Source organism: Berghia stephanieae, chromosome 3 (assembly GCF_034508935.2).
Source record: "Berghia stephanieae isolate SIO BIC M18660-M18661 chromosome 3, UCSD_Bste_1.3, whole genome shotgun sequence".
Lineage (NCBI taxonomy): Eukaryota > Metazoa > Mollusca > Gastropoda > Nudibranchia > Aeolidiidae > Berghia > Berghia stephanieae.
In genome coordinates, this window is record NC_088362.1 from 79,654,682 (window position 1) to 79,670,492 (window position 15,811).

The window sequence follows — 15,811 nt, forward strand, 5'->3', positions numbered from 1 at the left end:
TATTCAATCAATCTTCATATTTTATTTCAACATAATGCAAACGGCTTTAATTAACAAATCATACTTTAACATTGTAAAATGTTTTCAAAAATAAAATTCATTTAGTTAAGAGGCATTTATACATTACATTTTATTTTATTCAATAATCATTTAAGAATATGTTAAAACCTAGTTTCATTATTTACTTTATACATATTATCATCAACAAGTTTTTGTAAAAAAAAGAAATAAAGAAAGTATAAAAAATATGTAAAATTGTAATAACGATTATAAAAGTATAAGGACGGAATATTAACGGTATTGACATTTAAGGCTTTAAAAGTCATCTTCTTACCATAAGTATTTAATATAATATCAATTTTATAATAAACATTTTACAATGAAAGGTGTAAAGATCACAGTTCAGTCTTTCTCTGAGCAAGAGCTAACAATAAATAATTCTACTAAATTCCTATTTTGTACATTCGCATATATGAAATAAAACTATTACAAAATCACATTGAAAGAGCAACTTTAAAATAACAATATTCCACACGTAGTAAATATTGAAACGAAAAAAAAAACAAAGCAACAACAACAAATATATATTTAAATACGGCACCAAAATTGTCGTATTTAATGCTTCCTTAATATTTTTCAAAAGGTAAAAACAAATAAAAGAAACAGATTCTGATCTAAATCTTAAATTAATCATTTCTAAAACTTAAAAAACAACTTTTATCATTATATGATGAAACTAAGAGGAGGGAAAATGTGGGGGAGGGGGGGGGGGGGGTGAGTAATTTATTTGCTTGCGAGATATTCACATCATATGGCAATCCATTCAACTAATCAGTGTTGAGAATGAGACAGACGCCCTGTAAGACCCAGTGAGAGATGTGTTCGTGTGTTGCTAGATCAGCCTCAAATACCAGTCCCACCCCCATGGCATTACGTCGTTGAGAGGTCATGTATACAGGGGTACGGAATGTGTTCTAGGAAAGAGACAAAAAAGGAAAGTATTCAATAATATTTTGAGATAAAAAATGGATTGGTCTTTCAATGAGATGATGAAATATGAATTTAAAGGGTTTATATTTCAATGTGTTTATTTATCAGTTATCATTTTATTAGACAAAGAATTTAAATTGTAGCTCAGTCGAGTATCACTCATAAGTTATGCGCAAATATTTCATCAACCGTTTTACCATTACCGGAGTTCCATCTCCCTACAGCGGTTGAATGCCATGGAACGCCATTCTTCATGCTCAAGGGTCATTACCGAGCAGTTGATAATCTTTTTGACAGTTGTTGCCTCCAAATTTCCTATCCAGGACTTCCTTTGTTTGCCTCGTGCCTTTCTGCCAGCTACTTTTCCCTCCAGAACTGATTTTTTCTTTTAAATATATAATATAATCAGGTGATCTGTTAAATTGACAGCAGCAGCTTCTATTGGTCTCACACTACAATATCAGTGTTCAATCCAGTTGGCTAACTTGTTACCGCATTCCTGTATAATTGCAAACCCGCCTGGCAGCTATGCCACAATGCAACGTTCAACCAAATGCTCTGTGGTTTCAGGTTCTTTGCCACACTGTGTACAAGTGGGATATGTGGAAAATCCCCATTGATGAAGCATGGCCGCTGTTAGGTTCTAGACCTTATTCTGTTGGCACAGAAGCCTGGCAACTTCTCTCCCAGAAAATGCATCAAGCACACTGTAAACATATATAACTAACCTGTAATTTGAGTCTGTGGGCTTCAATGGGAATAATCTTGAGGATGGGAAGTTCTTGAATAAGCTGTTTAGGCTTCTGAGGAATCAATTGTTGTTCCTTCACCTCCCAACCTGCTCCCTCAAGGTACAAGCCATGAACAAAACAGCCTATTTAGAAAGGGAAGTAACGATCAAGATTGATTAAAATGTAGTACTTTATTTATTTTAAGTGAAAATTCGAGCATCATTTGATTTCCATTCTTTTTTGAAAAGAGAAAAAAACTCCAACGAAAAATGGTAACTTATTTGCATTATAATAATTTTATTTTTCAACTTTGCGATATGAGCCATAAGTGGTGAAAAGGCTTATGAATATCATAAGCCCACATTTGTGTATACTACTAAAACACAGCTTAAACCTTAAAATTGAATTTAGAATGACTATCTGACATTTGGAAATGATTTTCTTTTTTGATAAAAGAAAAAATATTCCAAACTATTAAGTTGGTTTGTTTTGTTTTTTCATTTTTCATCAAAACCTTTTAAATTATTTTTTAACTATATCGTGCGACCTTGAATAATTCATCAAATTCCCACCCACCGGATGTTGTCCTCTCAGTGACGTCTTCAGCTGCCACATACTGAGTGACAGACGTATACAGGGTAGATTTGTCCAGTGGCCAACCATTCTTTCTGCAAGTAGCCTGTACAAGGGCTGTCAAATATGATTCTGGGATATGAAGCCCAGACAACCACATGACGGATGGTTCTGCATCATTAACCTAATCATACATGAAAAAATGAGGAAAAGAAAGAATTTATAATGTCCATTCCATTGATAACTTACTTCAGTAAGTGATGATAAATTCTTGGATTTTTTAGTCTATAAAATGAATGTTGGGCAAAGTTTCAAGTTTTGTATAACAATCATATTTCCTACTGTTTCTATTGTGCAATGGTAGCACGTCTGATCTGTAATCAGAAGGTCTGAGGTTCGATCCCCAGTCGAGGTCGACTGATTTTTTGGATGTTTTTTTTTTTTCTTGTATTTTTCTTTTTTACTTTGCCTGGCATTTTTCATACACACTTGTTCAGTTCTTTATTGTTTCCAAGTTAATTACCATAGCATATATACTCAGTGTAATATCATGTTCCATGCGCCTAGAAATGAAAGTTGAGTTCTTCATAACGTGCATCAAGATTTCACAAGTAAAAGGGGATTTTATTTGCATGTTAAGGAAATAATTGGAAGGACGAGATTTTTCTCTTTTACTATTTAACTGATAATAATAAAACTCAAGTTGATGTACTACATGCTCTCTCTCTCTCTCTCTCTCTCTCTCTCTCTCTCTCTCTCTCTCTCTCTCTCTCTCTCTCTCTCTCTCTCTCTCTCTCTGTGTGTGTGTGTGTGTGTGTGTGTGTGTGAGCTTGCGCATGCCCGTGTGTAGGTGTATATGTGCGTGCGTGTGTGTTAAATCATTTAAGATCTTAAATATTTTTGTAAGAACAAAAATATTGGCATTGGTTTTACATTGTGAGTCTAGATAATGCAATATCATTAGCATAAAGAGTCTACCTACCCAGGTGTTGTACTGCTTGAATCTGTTTTCAAAGTGGATCATCCAGTTACCCAGAGACTTGAGAGTGTCAGGAGCAAGACGGCGCCAAATTGATGGGATCTGACCATTAAAAAGGGACCTGGCCACATCATCTAACTCACTGGACATTCCTACTTCTCCTGCAAGGGCCTGAAAAATATTTAATGTGTTGAGTTCACTTGTTTAAATCCTACTTTTCTCGTTACAAAATATATATTCAATGCCGCAATTGCTTAAGTTAATAAAAGGTCAATGAATAATATGCTTTTCTTTATAATGATTCAAATGCGATTAAATTGAATGAGGTAAGTTAAGCAATAAGGAGCATGAACAATCAACTCTGAGCCATAACTAATCCTTTCCTTTTTCAATGATATGAGAGATTTTGTTCATTTTATTCTCATCTCTTTCAACACCGCTGGAGATTTATGCCCTAAGATATTCTTTGGTTTTATAAAAGTGACTATTTCTTTTTAAATAAAAAAGAGAGTTATTGAATTCTGAATAAAATAACGATACACATAACCTACAGTGGTGCACTTTCCAGAGATTATGTTGGGTTTTTTTTAAAACTCTGAAAACAAAAACAAAAAACCCAAACACTCATTTGTTTTTGTTTTTTGTTTTTCTTAAAGAGTACATTGCAAGAGCATGATTTTACTACATATATTCCCGCGTCATCCCAGATTTTTTTTCTGACCTCCCCAATTTACCAACAGTGAATGGGCAGCTGGATCTAATATATATTTTTTTAAATGCCAAAAGCAGTTTACAATAAACTTGCGCTCTAATCAGAGAATAGCTAGAAATTATTGCTGTCCGTTTCACGCCTTAGCATTCCCAATCCAGAATGATACTCCAGAAGTTATGATATAGTTAACAACTTTTTTTCAAATTACCCTCTTCAATGTGGCCAGAGATTTACTCATTCTGTTGACAAGTTTGTTGAATCGTTCTAGCTCCTGCATGAGCACCACAGTTGTTGGGCCTATGTCAATACCGAGGTTCTTTCGGATCTTATCCAATTCAAACTCAGCTGGAAGCTTATTGAGCACATCTGTAGCAATTTGATCAATGAATTCTTCCCTGCTGATTCCAGATGAAGAATCACCTATATCAAGGAGGAAAAGTATTCATTAATTCGCTTGAAATGAATATCCCAGATATAAGTTTTATGAATCAAATTCTACCCAAAAAAGGAGAACACAGGATAGAATCTTTATGGAGTGATCTCTCAGTCCAAAATTCCTTGGTTAGATAGATATGAATAGATCAAAATAATTATTGATATGTCCTCAAGCTTTTAAAATTTTGATGAAAAAATATAATACTCAACTTAATTAATAAGAAAATGAATACAAGCAATTAATGATATTGCTCGAGTCTTGGTGAGAAAATTGCAAACCACTAGCAGTTTTTAGTTTTTAAGATTAACACTTGTCCTCAAAAGGCAAGCTGAATGAATGAACAAGTCATGTAAAAACGACCAGACTTTCGCCTTCCCTATTTGATTTTTAAAAAAATGATATCTGGTTTATTTTTTTGTTTTATTTCAGATTTTTTACTGACCTGTCTGAGGTTGTAGCTCTACCAGATGTGCCCACATGTCTCTGGCTGCTTGGGTGTAGTAACCAATTTCTGCATTGGGGTGGAGACCAAACACTTCTGGTGTGTTGGCTAATGGAAGACTCTCAACATAGTCTGTAAAAATTAAAAATAGGATGAATATTTGATTTAAGTATGTAAGTCAGAAAAGTATTTATTGGAATAAGGTTGAGACTGTATACCTTTGTTCTTTGTTTTTGATTACTTTTAACTCGCCAAATCAAAAACATAATATCTATTTCTCTGTCATCAAAAATATTACATTATGTCTACTGGGGTTGATTTTCTTACGACATCATACTAAAATATTTTTCTGATACAAAGTTTTCAACGACGACGTTGTGATTGTTGTAAGACATAAATCTGAAAAGGTGTGAATGTGATAAAGCAAGACAAAGCAGGGAGAGAAATGAAGGAAAGAATCAGCCTTCCTCGACTGAGAACTTTCACATTGTTGTAGGCCTAAGACTTGAAATTTCAACTATGTGATCATTTAAACGAATCAATAATTAAATCCTTACCAACATAAACGTCCCTTGGCCCGTCTTCAGGGATATAGTAATCTACTAGGTCGTCGTGGTAGAAGTGGAATGGCTGGAACGTATCAAAGATGAAATCACCCATGTATTCGTCCATGTATGTCCTCAGAATACGACGGTCAAAATCGTCAATGGCTCTCCCACCGTACATCACCTGAATAAGAAATCAAAACAAATTAGTTCTTTGATGATGTATGACAAAGAGTAATAATATTAATAGTTGTTTAAATATTCTTCATTTTACAAATTGATAGGATAAATTTACAATTATAAGAAATGATGAAAGAAAGAAATAGCCATAATAGAAATATATGAATTAATAAAATAAACAGTATGACATAGGAAATAAACTTTAATCAACCTGGTTTTATGCAAATAAATTGTGAAAGGCCCAAAAGTAGTTTGCCTCAAGAAAATTGTAAGTTGCCTTGCCAAATAAAATTTTAACCTTCTTTCATAATTCAATGGGTTAGATCTTCATTGATAGTTTTTGATTAAAAGTGTGAATAGAGAGCAAGCGCATCTTAATTCATTTTTCTTTTTCAATCGCTTCCCAGTTTAGGGAGTAATTAATGTCTAAGTGTGCATGTAGACAGCCAAACGATCGTTTCCATCCCGTAGGCAGTGGATTCCAATGCTGTGTAAACACAATAATTTCTCTCTGTTTACATACATAATAGTAGTCTACTACACAATAGTAGTCTTACAACAATCACAACGTCGTCGCTTATTCATTCTATGCCCGAGAGACGATATTGTCCACTCACCTCTCCAATCAGATACTTGAGACTGTTCCATGGAATCTTGGTCTCGCCCTGCTCCAGTGCCTTGGTCAAGTATGTATTCAGAATCTGTGCACACACTCTGAAGTCACTCTCGTTGAAGTCATAGCTCACGTTCCATCCAACCTTGAATAAACAAATGCATAATCATGAGTCAGTGAGTTATATTAGTTTAGATTATGAACCAATTTCAACATTTCATCTCTCTCACAAATTGGAAAATAGTAAAAATGTACGTTTCAATCCATAGCCGTTGTCACCAGATTTTACATAACAAAAACAGAAAACAAAAATAAACAAACAAACGCACAGACACAAACACACACACACACACACACACACACACACACACACACACACACACACACACATACAAAGCAAGAAAGAAAAGAAAAACACCTCCGATTTTTAGTTTAACTGCAGTACACTATATGGGTGGCCCATATAAAGCTATGTAATCTCTCCATAGAAATCAAAATTTATGATTTCTCAATCTATAGATGAGGAACTTTACCACAATGCAAGAAATAGAAGATATTGCGTGAGTAATGATTTGGGATCAATATCTGACGCCAGTCTCATCTATTTTGGTGTCAGAGACTTTTCATAGTTTTCATTTGAGCCTATTATAAATTTGCCAGTATCTTTATCATTCCATGCCTCATGCAGCCTTTACTGAACAAATTACTCACATCTTCTCATCAAAATTCATAAACTCAATATTTAAGATCAATCAAATTTAATTGTAATTTTATATGTTCAACTTTATCAAGGTAAAAAATAAAGACCCACCTTTCCGTACTTCCTTCTCTCCTGCACTACAGCGTGGAAGAATGCCAGAGTGAAGACCAAGGATGAGAAAGCAGGATGTTCACATTCTGCCAACATGGTGGCTGGGATCTTGTGGTAAGTACTTCTCATGTTCAACTTGAGACCATTGGGTGGTTCTGTCACCACCTGTCGAAAATATGAAAATGAGATAGAGTTCAAATTTAAACATGATTTGGAGATGAATGAGCCAGAACAATGGTATCAAGTTTTTAGAATTCTTAAAAACTTTGCAATTCATGATACATAATCAAACGCACACACAATGTTTTAAACCGCGTAAATAAGTCTCAAAAATATATTAACAAACTCTTTATAGAATCAGAATACATAAAAGTTAACCTTCAATCCAAAGAGACAGACTGAAGAGGACAAAATAAACAAAAAGGTTAAATGAAAAGTAAAATAAGGGTTAAAGGATTAATACAGTTAAATGATTAGCTTTGGGAAGGAAATTGTTCCTGGTGGACTTTGAGCAGTGACTGTCCAGAGCTGCATACAATGAACGTATCAACAAGATCTCTCTATGCTAGAATGCTCACCTTGAGAGATCGTTGTAAGATGCTGATGGGGAAAGAAGGGGTTGGCTCTGTGGTCAGCCAAAGACGAAAATCGGGATGTGGTTTGGTCATCTTCTCCAGCTGTTTGTCAAGTTCACGAAGCCAGCGCACCAGGAGATGACAGTTCTGAAGCATAAGCCACTGTCCACGAGAAATGGCTGTCTCCAACAGCTGGAGGGCTACCTGTGTTTAAAGACAGCAAATAGGTGAGTGCTTTACATTTTTTGTATGTGTTATACACCATTTCCAGTTAAATGTCTTTGTGTATTTATATAAACTAATTTATTTATGAATTTCTGAGATAAATTTCCCTTAACTTTAAAGAGCCGTACTTTTCTCCTTTTTGTGTTATTCTTTTTCTTTCCTTTTAACGCTACTAATTTGGGTTTTTTTTTTCAAAAAAGAACATGTTCTCCACACTTAATTTCAAAATAAAAATTTTAAAAACATATATCGATTTTAAAAGAAAAAAAATCACCATATATCGAATCTCATAATACATAAATATAATTCATAATTATGTCAAATGGATTTTTTTTCCATACCTTTTCTTGACCCTGGCCCATTGACAGGAATTTGAGTTTGTTGCTGCCAAATTCGATTCGGTCAGCTAATTTCATTAAATCACTGGCTGGGTCAGATCCTGGACTGAGAATAAAGACAATCGGAGACATAGGAGTGCTCTGCTCAAACACATTCTCAAAGCTGATGATAGGAGGCGTGACGTATTTTTCTCCAACTGTCTGTGTGATGTATTCCGTCACGGCACGGTAGATTCTGTCTACTCTGAAGCATCGTAAGAGCATGAGGCGTTGGAAGATGGACAGAGATTTGTCATATTGGAGTGGGAATGGCTGAGATTCTGGGGTGTCATGGTCAAACCACTGAAAAATGTTAATAGATTATAGAATATATATTTTTTTAAAGGACGTGACTTCTTGAATTTCGGTATTTATCATCATCGAAATTGATCGGCCATTATTAAAATTGTAGTGTGACTCATTTATAAAAAATAATTGCTTGTGCCATAAAAAATAGTTCAAAAACTTAATGCACCAAAGGTTAGTTTTGTAAAAGATTCTGCTTTTGTTTATATTGTTGTCAAAATCTTTATCTAGAAATTCAAGATTTCATATTAGTTTTGGAAATTTTTTGTAAAACTTAATACATACTAAAATACGTCAAAAGTTTATAACAATGCAACTGAGACTTTAAAAATCACATTGTAAAAATGTCTAGAAAAAACAAGTTTTAAATAAAACATTTCCACCCACCTTCTTCCAAACGGTTTCGTTCCGTTCAATATCTTCCAAAAGAGTTCCGAAGGTGCTGTTGAAGTCAGTAACTAAACGGTTACAGTCCTCCCATCCCTCGTCTGGCAACCAAGCAAATGGCTTTTTACGTTTGCTTTTCTCTAGTGCTACTTTACCCTGTTGACATAAAGGACAAATTATTTGAAATCTATTTTAAAATTTTTTAACTGGATTCTATTTTGTTTTGATTTCTAGGGTTCATAAAATACGTTTAAGTAGAGCAATAAAGGACCAAGAAGGTTTGCTACCCATTGATATCATGCTAGTCTAGTACAAACTACTTTCCAGAACAACTACCAGACTCATTTATCCAATCACTTTGGCTTTCAAACGGACATTAATCAGTAATAAGTGTAATTCAAGAAATTAAGTGAAGAAGCTGAATACTCGATTAAAACCTCATTGGGCATGTTTTGCATTCATGTTATATCATTTATTATCTAAGTTGTTTACATGCTTTAAACCACACTGGTGTCTAACAGTCTCTTTAAAACATTGCTAATTAAATCAAATTTTGTCAGCTCAATGATTTATAAACACACACACATACACAAACACAAATTCATACTTAACACACACACACACACACACACACATACATAAACACACACATGCATCCAAGAGAGGAACAATGTATAACTTACCTTGATAAAGAAGTCAAGTTCCTCTTGTACTACGGCATTTTTATCTTGTTCAAGCTTGATGTTTATTTGGAAAGAAAACAACAGCTTGTGTTTCTCAAATATACCTGGAAACAAAAACACATTGTAAGAAAGAATAGTCTTTCAAGTTCAATTCAAAGCAACATTGACGTTTTTCCACAAAAGGTTAAAGGACTAGAGTACCAAAAAATGTGAGTTGTCACTATAGAATACAAAACGGTTTTTATAACAATTAGACTCTTTATTAGAGGTGGGCTGGTATTGTAAATAAAAGTATATATATAAGAGTACTCATTCATGACATAATTGCAACAAGAAAAACAACAACAATAACAACAAAGCTGGGTAGAGAAATAAATTCTAAGTCCTCATTTCTGTCATTTCGTGGAAGACCACTTTTAAATTCACCTTTTATAGAAAGACTATAAACATTTTTTAATTGAATATTTAAGATTCCATTTTATTCCAAATTATCAAAATCTGAAAATGGAAAACAATAAGTCCTTAGGCTACTTAAAGACCTGATCAGGAGATACTAACCAGTGCATCCGTAGTTGTAGATGTTATGTGTAAGGGTATCCATGATATTCCTCAATCTCTTCTGCAAGATGGAGTCGGGCAGGGACTTCTTGAGGGAAAACTCAAACACCTCCAGGTAGGAGGCCAGAGAGTATTGGTACATGGTGTTCACTAGAGACATCTCGGCCAGGACGAAGAAGAGGATGGCTCCCCGCTTAGCAGCTGGACGATAACCATCACGGAGTTTTTCAATGTCAAATGCGGTTTTGGCACCAAGTTTGAGTTTTTCCGACACCTGGTTGATGTAATCAAGAAAATGGTTAGCATACAGAAACAAAAAAAAAGGGGGGGGGGGAAGCTAACAAGAACAACAAACCAAAAGAAACAAAAACATTAAATTCAAAATTGCATATCAAATATCTAAAGTGAAATCATGAAAACATGGATTATAAAGGCTAAAAACAGTAACTTCCACTGATTTGTTGATTAAAAACGGCACTTGCAACACACACCAAGTAATCAATAAATTAAAAATCAATTGATAACCAGGGGACAAAACATAACTTCACCCAATAGTCCGACTGACTCAGTTTCGACTGACACTAATCAATTTATAAATGTATAAAATAAGAATGATATCATACTGCTTTATCTTAATGTCTGTGAAGTAATCAAATAATTTCCAATTTATACACGAAGATTTGAATGATATCCTTGTACAACAACAAGTATGTTAAGATGAGATGTCATATCAAAACATTATCAACTAACTCATTTACCTCAGTAGCCTTTGTTTTAGTTTCCTCTAGGGTCTCCACTAACTCTACATTGTCCAACATGTTGCCTTTAGACTGGGCCAATTCTCTCAAAAGAGAATCTTCTAGATCTTTCAGAAGTTTCTTGTTAACACTAAAATAAAAAAAAAAGAATAAAACTTGGCGTAACGCAATGATTATAATTCATGACATTTGAGATGATAATTATCTTATTTGTATTCAATGTAAAATGTATATTTTTGGTGTAAATTGCAATCCACTGACAATTATGAAAAATCCTCATGAAATATGTTAAAGGTATTTTTTTTCTTCAAATTTTTCATTAAATTCACAACATTGACACCAATTACATATCTCAATAGAGGTATCCTAAAATTAAGTATCATCCGTATTGAACATCTTTTCAACTAGATTCAAAACTTTGTTACTGTGATGTGTTATGCCCTGGCAAAAGACGAACTTTTTATTTTATGCCGTTATTTTAAACATGGTTAACGAGGGCATCTCGAAATATAAAAATACAGGTACAAATAATAATAGAGGCTGTAATACTCACCTCGTCTCTTGAATCAATCGTTCTCTTTGTTCTTCCAGCTCCTTTCTTTCAAACTTCACAATTACACTCAGCAACTGATCTTCAAGACCCTAAAATACAAGTAACATACGGAAAATGAGGCCAATGTCATATTTTGTCATCAGCAAAATGTTTAAATAAAAATAAAAGAGAAGTGTATAAACAAATAAAATAAAATTTTGATGAAGTTTATCAATATAAATGAGCATGAAAGAGTGTAAAAATTAAAATTAAACACATTTAGGTTCGCTTGTACTCCTTTTTTAAAACTGTCAATTAAATCATTGGCATAACAAATAATTATACTAGCAATGTAAGTAAAGAACAAATAAAAGAAAACAGTGCCGAATTCACGCCTGATTTATCGGCTTGGGCTGGAAAAACTTCACACACACAGAAAAAGAGACAAAAATCACAACCATCCACAAAATGATGCGCAATCAAATTGTCATAAATTGTTCATCCCACATATGCCAGGCCAGAGACACAAACGTTCATTCTTTCTCTCTGCAATAAGGCTGGGACAACCGACGCTGCAGAATCAGGATGCTTCCAAGTATTTAAGAGAATTGTTTCCTTCTGTTAGACAGGTTAGTAAGGTCAGTGAAAATGAAATTGTTATCTGGGTTTGTTATGTTTTTTCTTGTATTCATGTGGATGTCAAATGTAGTGTGACCCTCTATGAAAGGGTACTACCACATAATGAAGAAAAAAAAAAGATATTCAACAACAGTAGTTTCTGGGACGAGTAATGTTAACAGGAAAGAAATAAATAGTCTTCTACGACTTACTTTGAGTGTGACAGTGTAGTTGATGACCATAGACTTTCCAAAGATGTTGGGCCCATATTTTGGATTGGCCAATTTGGTGTTAAGATAAAGACGGAAGTTAGGGTCATAGTCGACTTCCTTGTCTCCCAACATTACAAACTCTCTTCCTTGACCTCCTGATATCATTTAAAAGATTAAAAAGATGTATTCAACACCTGATACAATGCGAGAAACACTTGAACGTTTATCACATACAATTAGAAACTTTAAATGGAAATAATATGTCCAATAAGGACATCAAAATTAATTATTTTTGTTTTTTTTAACATCACGTTCATAACAAAATAATAGATGTAACTAAGGCATGTATTTAGACCCCATTTAAACAAAAGAGATATCTTCGTTCTCTTTTTTTATTTATATTGATTAAGAAACTTTTAAAATGAACTATGTAAAGAGACCACATAGCTGTTTTTTTAAAATCAATAGCATCTATATTTCAATTATGGTTCATTGAAAAAACTTCAATTCGGGAATTCTAAGTTCCACTAGCTTCATTGCAACACGTTTAGCAGTTTAGCAGACTTATTTTGATAACCTTTAAGTCTTCTTCTACACGGTGATAAAACAGCCATCAACAATTTCAGAATGTGGCTAACCTTTATCCGTCTTTTATGATAACTACCTTTCAATGATAATATTTATCTCCCTGGTATAAGAATAGGTAAACTATACATTAGAAATAAGAATGCAATGAGCACAAATAAAATCTATCTTTTGTCTACCATTCACAGTAGGTGTCAATAAATGTTATTAGCTGTAATAATTGCTATTACATACCCTTGATATTTTTCTCTAGGACATTGTCAATCACAGGGTCAATGTACTCATCTACGTCTTGGAAAAGGAACGGGAAACCATATTTGATGGCCAATTCAAGTTGTTTCAAGAAATCAGGGTCGTTGAAAGTGCAAACCTGTATTTTATTGAATTTCATGTTACTCATAATATATCATTTACATAGGGAAAGATCATTGTTCATAATTGAAAGACAACGTTATGACGGGAGTGAGGAAGATATTGATGCTAGTGATTTTAATAAGCACATTCGAGAAGATATCAGGCAGAAAGAAGCAGAGTCAAAAGATAGAAAGACAGGGGATGAGGGAGATAGTACAAACCTGTATTATTGATTTCATTTTATTCATATTATATCGTTTACTACATAGGAAAAATTATTGTCCATATGAAAAAGACAACATTATAACAGATAGACTTGAGACAGATGTTGATGTAGGTGATTTAAATCCGTGTATTCATTACACGAGAAGATATCAGGGGAAAAGGAGGAGAGATAAAAAGATAGCAAGAGAGAGAGAGAGAGTGCGGGAATATATATATATATATATTATATATATATATATATTATATATATATATATATATATATATATATATATATATATATTGAATCGTGTTGGATACAAATATGGTACGAAAAGTGCTCGACATGTAGCAATGGAGCGAATAATTATTTTAATATTTACCACAATGTTGGAGTCAGTCTACATCGATGTTTCAGGCCTTTTCAGCCATCGTCAGGACTGTGTGTTACATGAGTTTGGTTTGTTGTCTGTTGTTGTTTGTTGAAGTGGTCAACAACAGACAACAAATTACCCTCTCTCTCTTGCTATCTTTTTATCTCTCCTTCTTTTCCCCTGATATCCCTGATATATATAGATATAAATTTTACTTTTAAAATAAGTATAAAAATATAGTCAGGGTTTAAATCCATTCCTCATTCGTTCTAAAACTAGGTCAAGTTGGTGGGCATATGTAACCAACTGCACCAGTCAGGTATTATATTAGAATGAACCAGACAAAGAAAATTGCGTTTTACGTTTTTAAAAAAAAATCAAATTTAGGAAGTTATTGTTTTTAAAAAAGTTTAAGCATTAGCTCCCTTTCTAAGGTTTCGGGTTCAACTCTCCATGACCAAAGAGTTTAGAGTAAGAGCAAAACTCTTTCTCATCGATAAAGACGTTTATTTAAATTTAAATTTAATATTCTTTTTATATAATAAATGAATTATAATCATCAGGTTTTCCCCGACATAATACAAGATAGTAGGTCACATGTTAAGTTAAAATTTCACCTTGAGATTGTTAGGTTCTTCTTTCTTCTTGATCCAGTTCAAAGCCTGTTGTTGTGGATCAATACACATAGGGAATCGACTGGCACGTGTCGTCAAAATACCATTCTGGATAGATAACTCATCTGGGGGAAGACCTTCTGATGTCCACCTGGTGTAAATTTAAGCAGTATCCCTTGTCACTTCAAAGGTTTATATTGAGCATATCGATATAAAAGGCTCTGAACAAAAATGGGTAAAACACTTTCAAAAAATAACAAAATAATCAAAACGAAACGTTTGGGATTCAAAAAGCTTCTTCAGTTGGCTTACATAATACACGCTCAAATCTTATGTTATTAAGATTGAAACATTTGTACATCATCCAGAATTTGGAAAAAAAGGTCCAAAATACTGTTATAAGCTGTATAATAGGACAAAAATAAATTAAACAAACAAAATGAAAGAAAAGTAAATCTTACTTGCTAATCTCCACATCATTGGTCAGCAAGTCTTCAAGTCTGAAAGGATCACTGAGAGGAACTTCTCTCTCCCGAAGATCATTGACCCAATCGACGTAAACCAGATCATTTCTGAATTCCCAGCTAAAGGCTCCAACGTAACTCAGGAAGGCAGAGCTAATGAGGCAGTCACCAAGAAGTCTGATACGCTTCTTTTTCAACTCCTCCAAGTCATTAGTCCATCTGAAGTATTGAAGGAAAAAAAAACGAATACAAATTAATCAATATGATTTGCTTTTTGCAAAGATTTTAAGTACCTTTTCATTAACTCTCTACTGCCATCCTTACTCTCCAATTCATATAAATACTATCTCTTTATCATGGAAATAATTATCTGTTTTCCTCTGCTTCAATCAATTTGGTGAGGTCATCAATGATCATTTCTCTCTACCTAGAAGCGTCGTCTAAACCTCATGCTCACCCCTAATTTGCTACTTCTTTTCATGTTAAAAAAATGTCAATCTTCCTCATCATAATCGGTTTACAATTACCCTGATCACAATTCACTCATTCACAATCTTAATTGTTTAGAAATGGGCATGACGATATAGTTATATTATTAAATAACGTTCATATGACGCATTATCCACTAAATAATGACAAAGGGTCCCAAGCACACAGCTAAATATAACATGTAAGACAAAATATCACGCCTTTTGCAATTTATTCAGACAGTGCTGTTACCGGCCAGCTACTCATTTTACAGCTGAGTGCAGTGAGGGGATGTAACTATAGCAACTTTTTCAAGGACTCAAATTTGCACCACCAAGACCAGGATTCGAACCAGTGACTTACCAACCAAAGACTTTAAACAGGTAGTGAAAGTGTGAGAACAAAAAAAAAACTATCTAGCAAGATGTGTGCCATTGAACACAAATTTGGCCTGCTTCTCCTATAATTGTTATATCACGAGCGTTGGGTTAATCTTTAAAATGTTC

At 33.7% G+C, this 15,811-nt stretch overlaps 1 protein-coding gene across 2 annotated transcripts in view; it reads right to left on the reverse strand.

The window, feature by feature from the left end:
- The window catches only part of LOC144968554 (dynein axonemal heavy chain 10-like), a 76,671-nt gene continuing 60,860 nt past the window's right edge, over positions 1-15,811 (reverse strand). For both annotated transcript variants that reach the window (XM_078907031.1, XM_078907030.1), the window contains 20 exons: positions 14,835-15,056; positions 14,377-14,524; positions 13,063-13,198; positions 12,244-12,398; positions 11,435-11,523; positions 10,882-11,011; positions 10,124-10,397; positions 9,566-9,669; positions 8,883-9,038; positions 8,154-8,492; positions 7,591-7,791; positions 7,013-7,177; positions 6,206-6,346; positions 5,421-5,592; positions 4,864-4,995; positions 4,194-4,405; positions 3,277-3,444; positions 2,298-2,478; positions 1,719-1,864; positions 1-974 (listed from right to left, as the gene is read on the reverse strand). In XM_078907031.1, the coding sequence (XP_078763157.1) occupies positions 828-974; positions 1,719-1,864; positions 2,298-2,478; positions 3,277-3,444; positions 4,194-4,405; positions 4,864-4,995; positions 5,421-5,592; positions 6,206-6,346; positions 7,013-7,177; positions 7,591-7,791; positions 8,154-8,492; positions 8,883-9,038; positions 9,566-9,669; positions 10,124-10,397; positions 10,882-11,011; positions 11,435-11,523; positions 12,244-12,398; positions 13,063-13,198; positions 14,377-14,524; positions 14,835-15,056 (3,418 nt within the window). In that variant the 3' untranslated portion in view covers positions 1-827. The remainder of the gene's footprint in view (positions 975-1,718; positions 1,865-2,297; positions 2,479-3,276; positions 3,445-4,193; positions 4,406-4,863; positions 4,996-5,420; positions 5,593-6,205; positions 6,347-7,012; positions 7,178-7,590; positions 7,792-8,153; positions 8,493-8,882; positions 9,039-9,565; positions 9,670-10,123; positions 10,398-10,881; positions 11,012-11,434; positions 11,524-12,243; positions 12,399-13,062; positions 13,199-14,376; positions 14,525-14,834; positions 15,057-15,811) is intronic.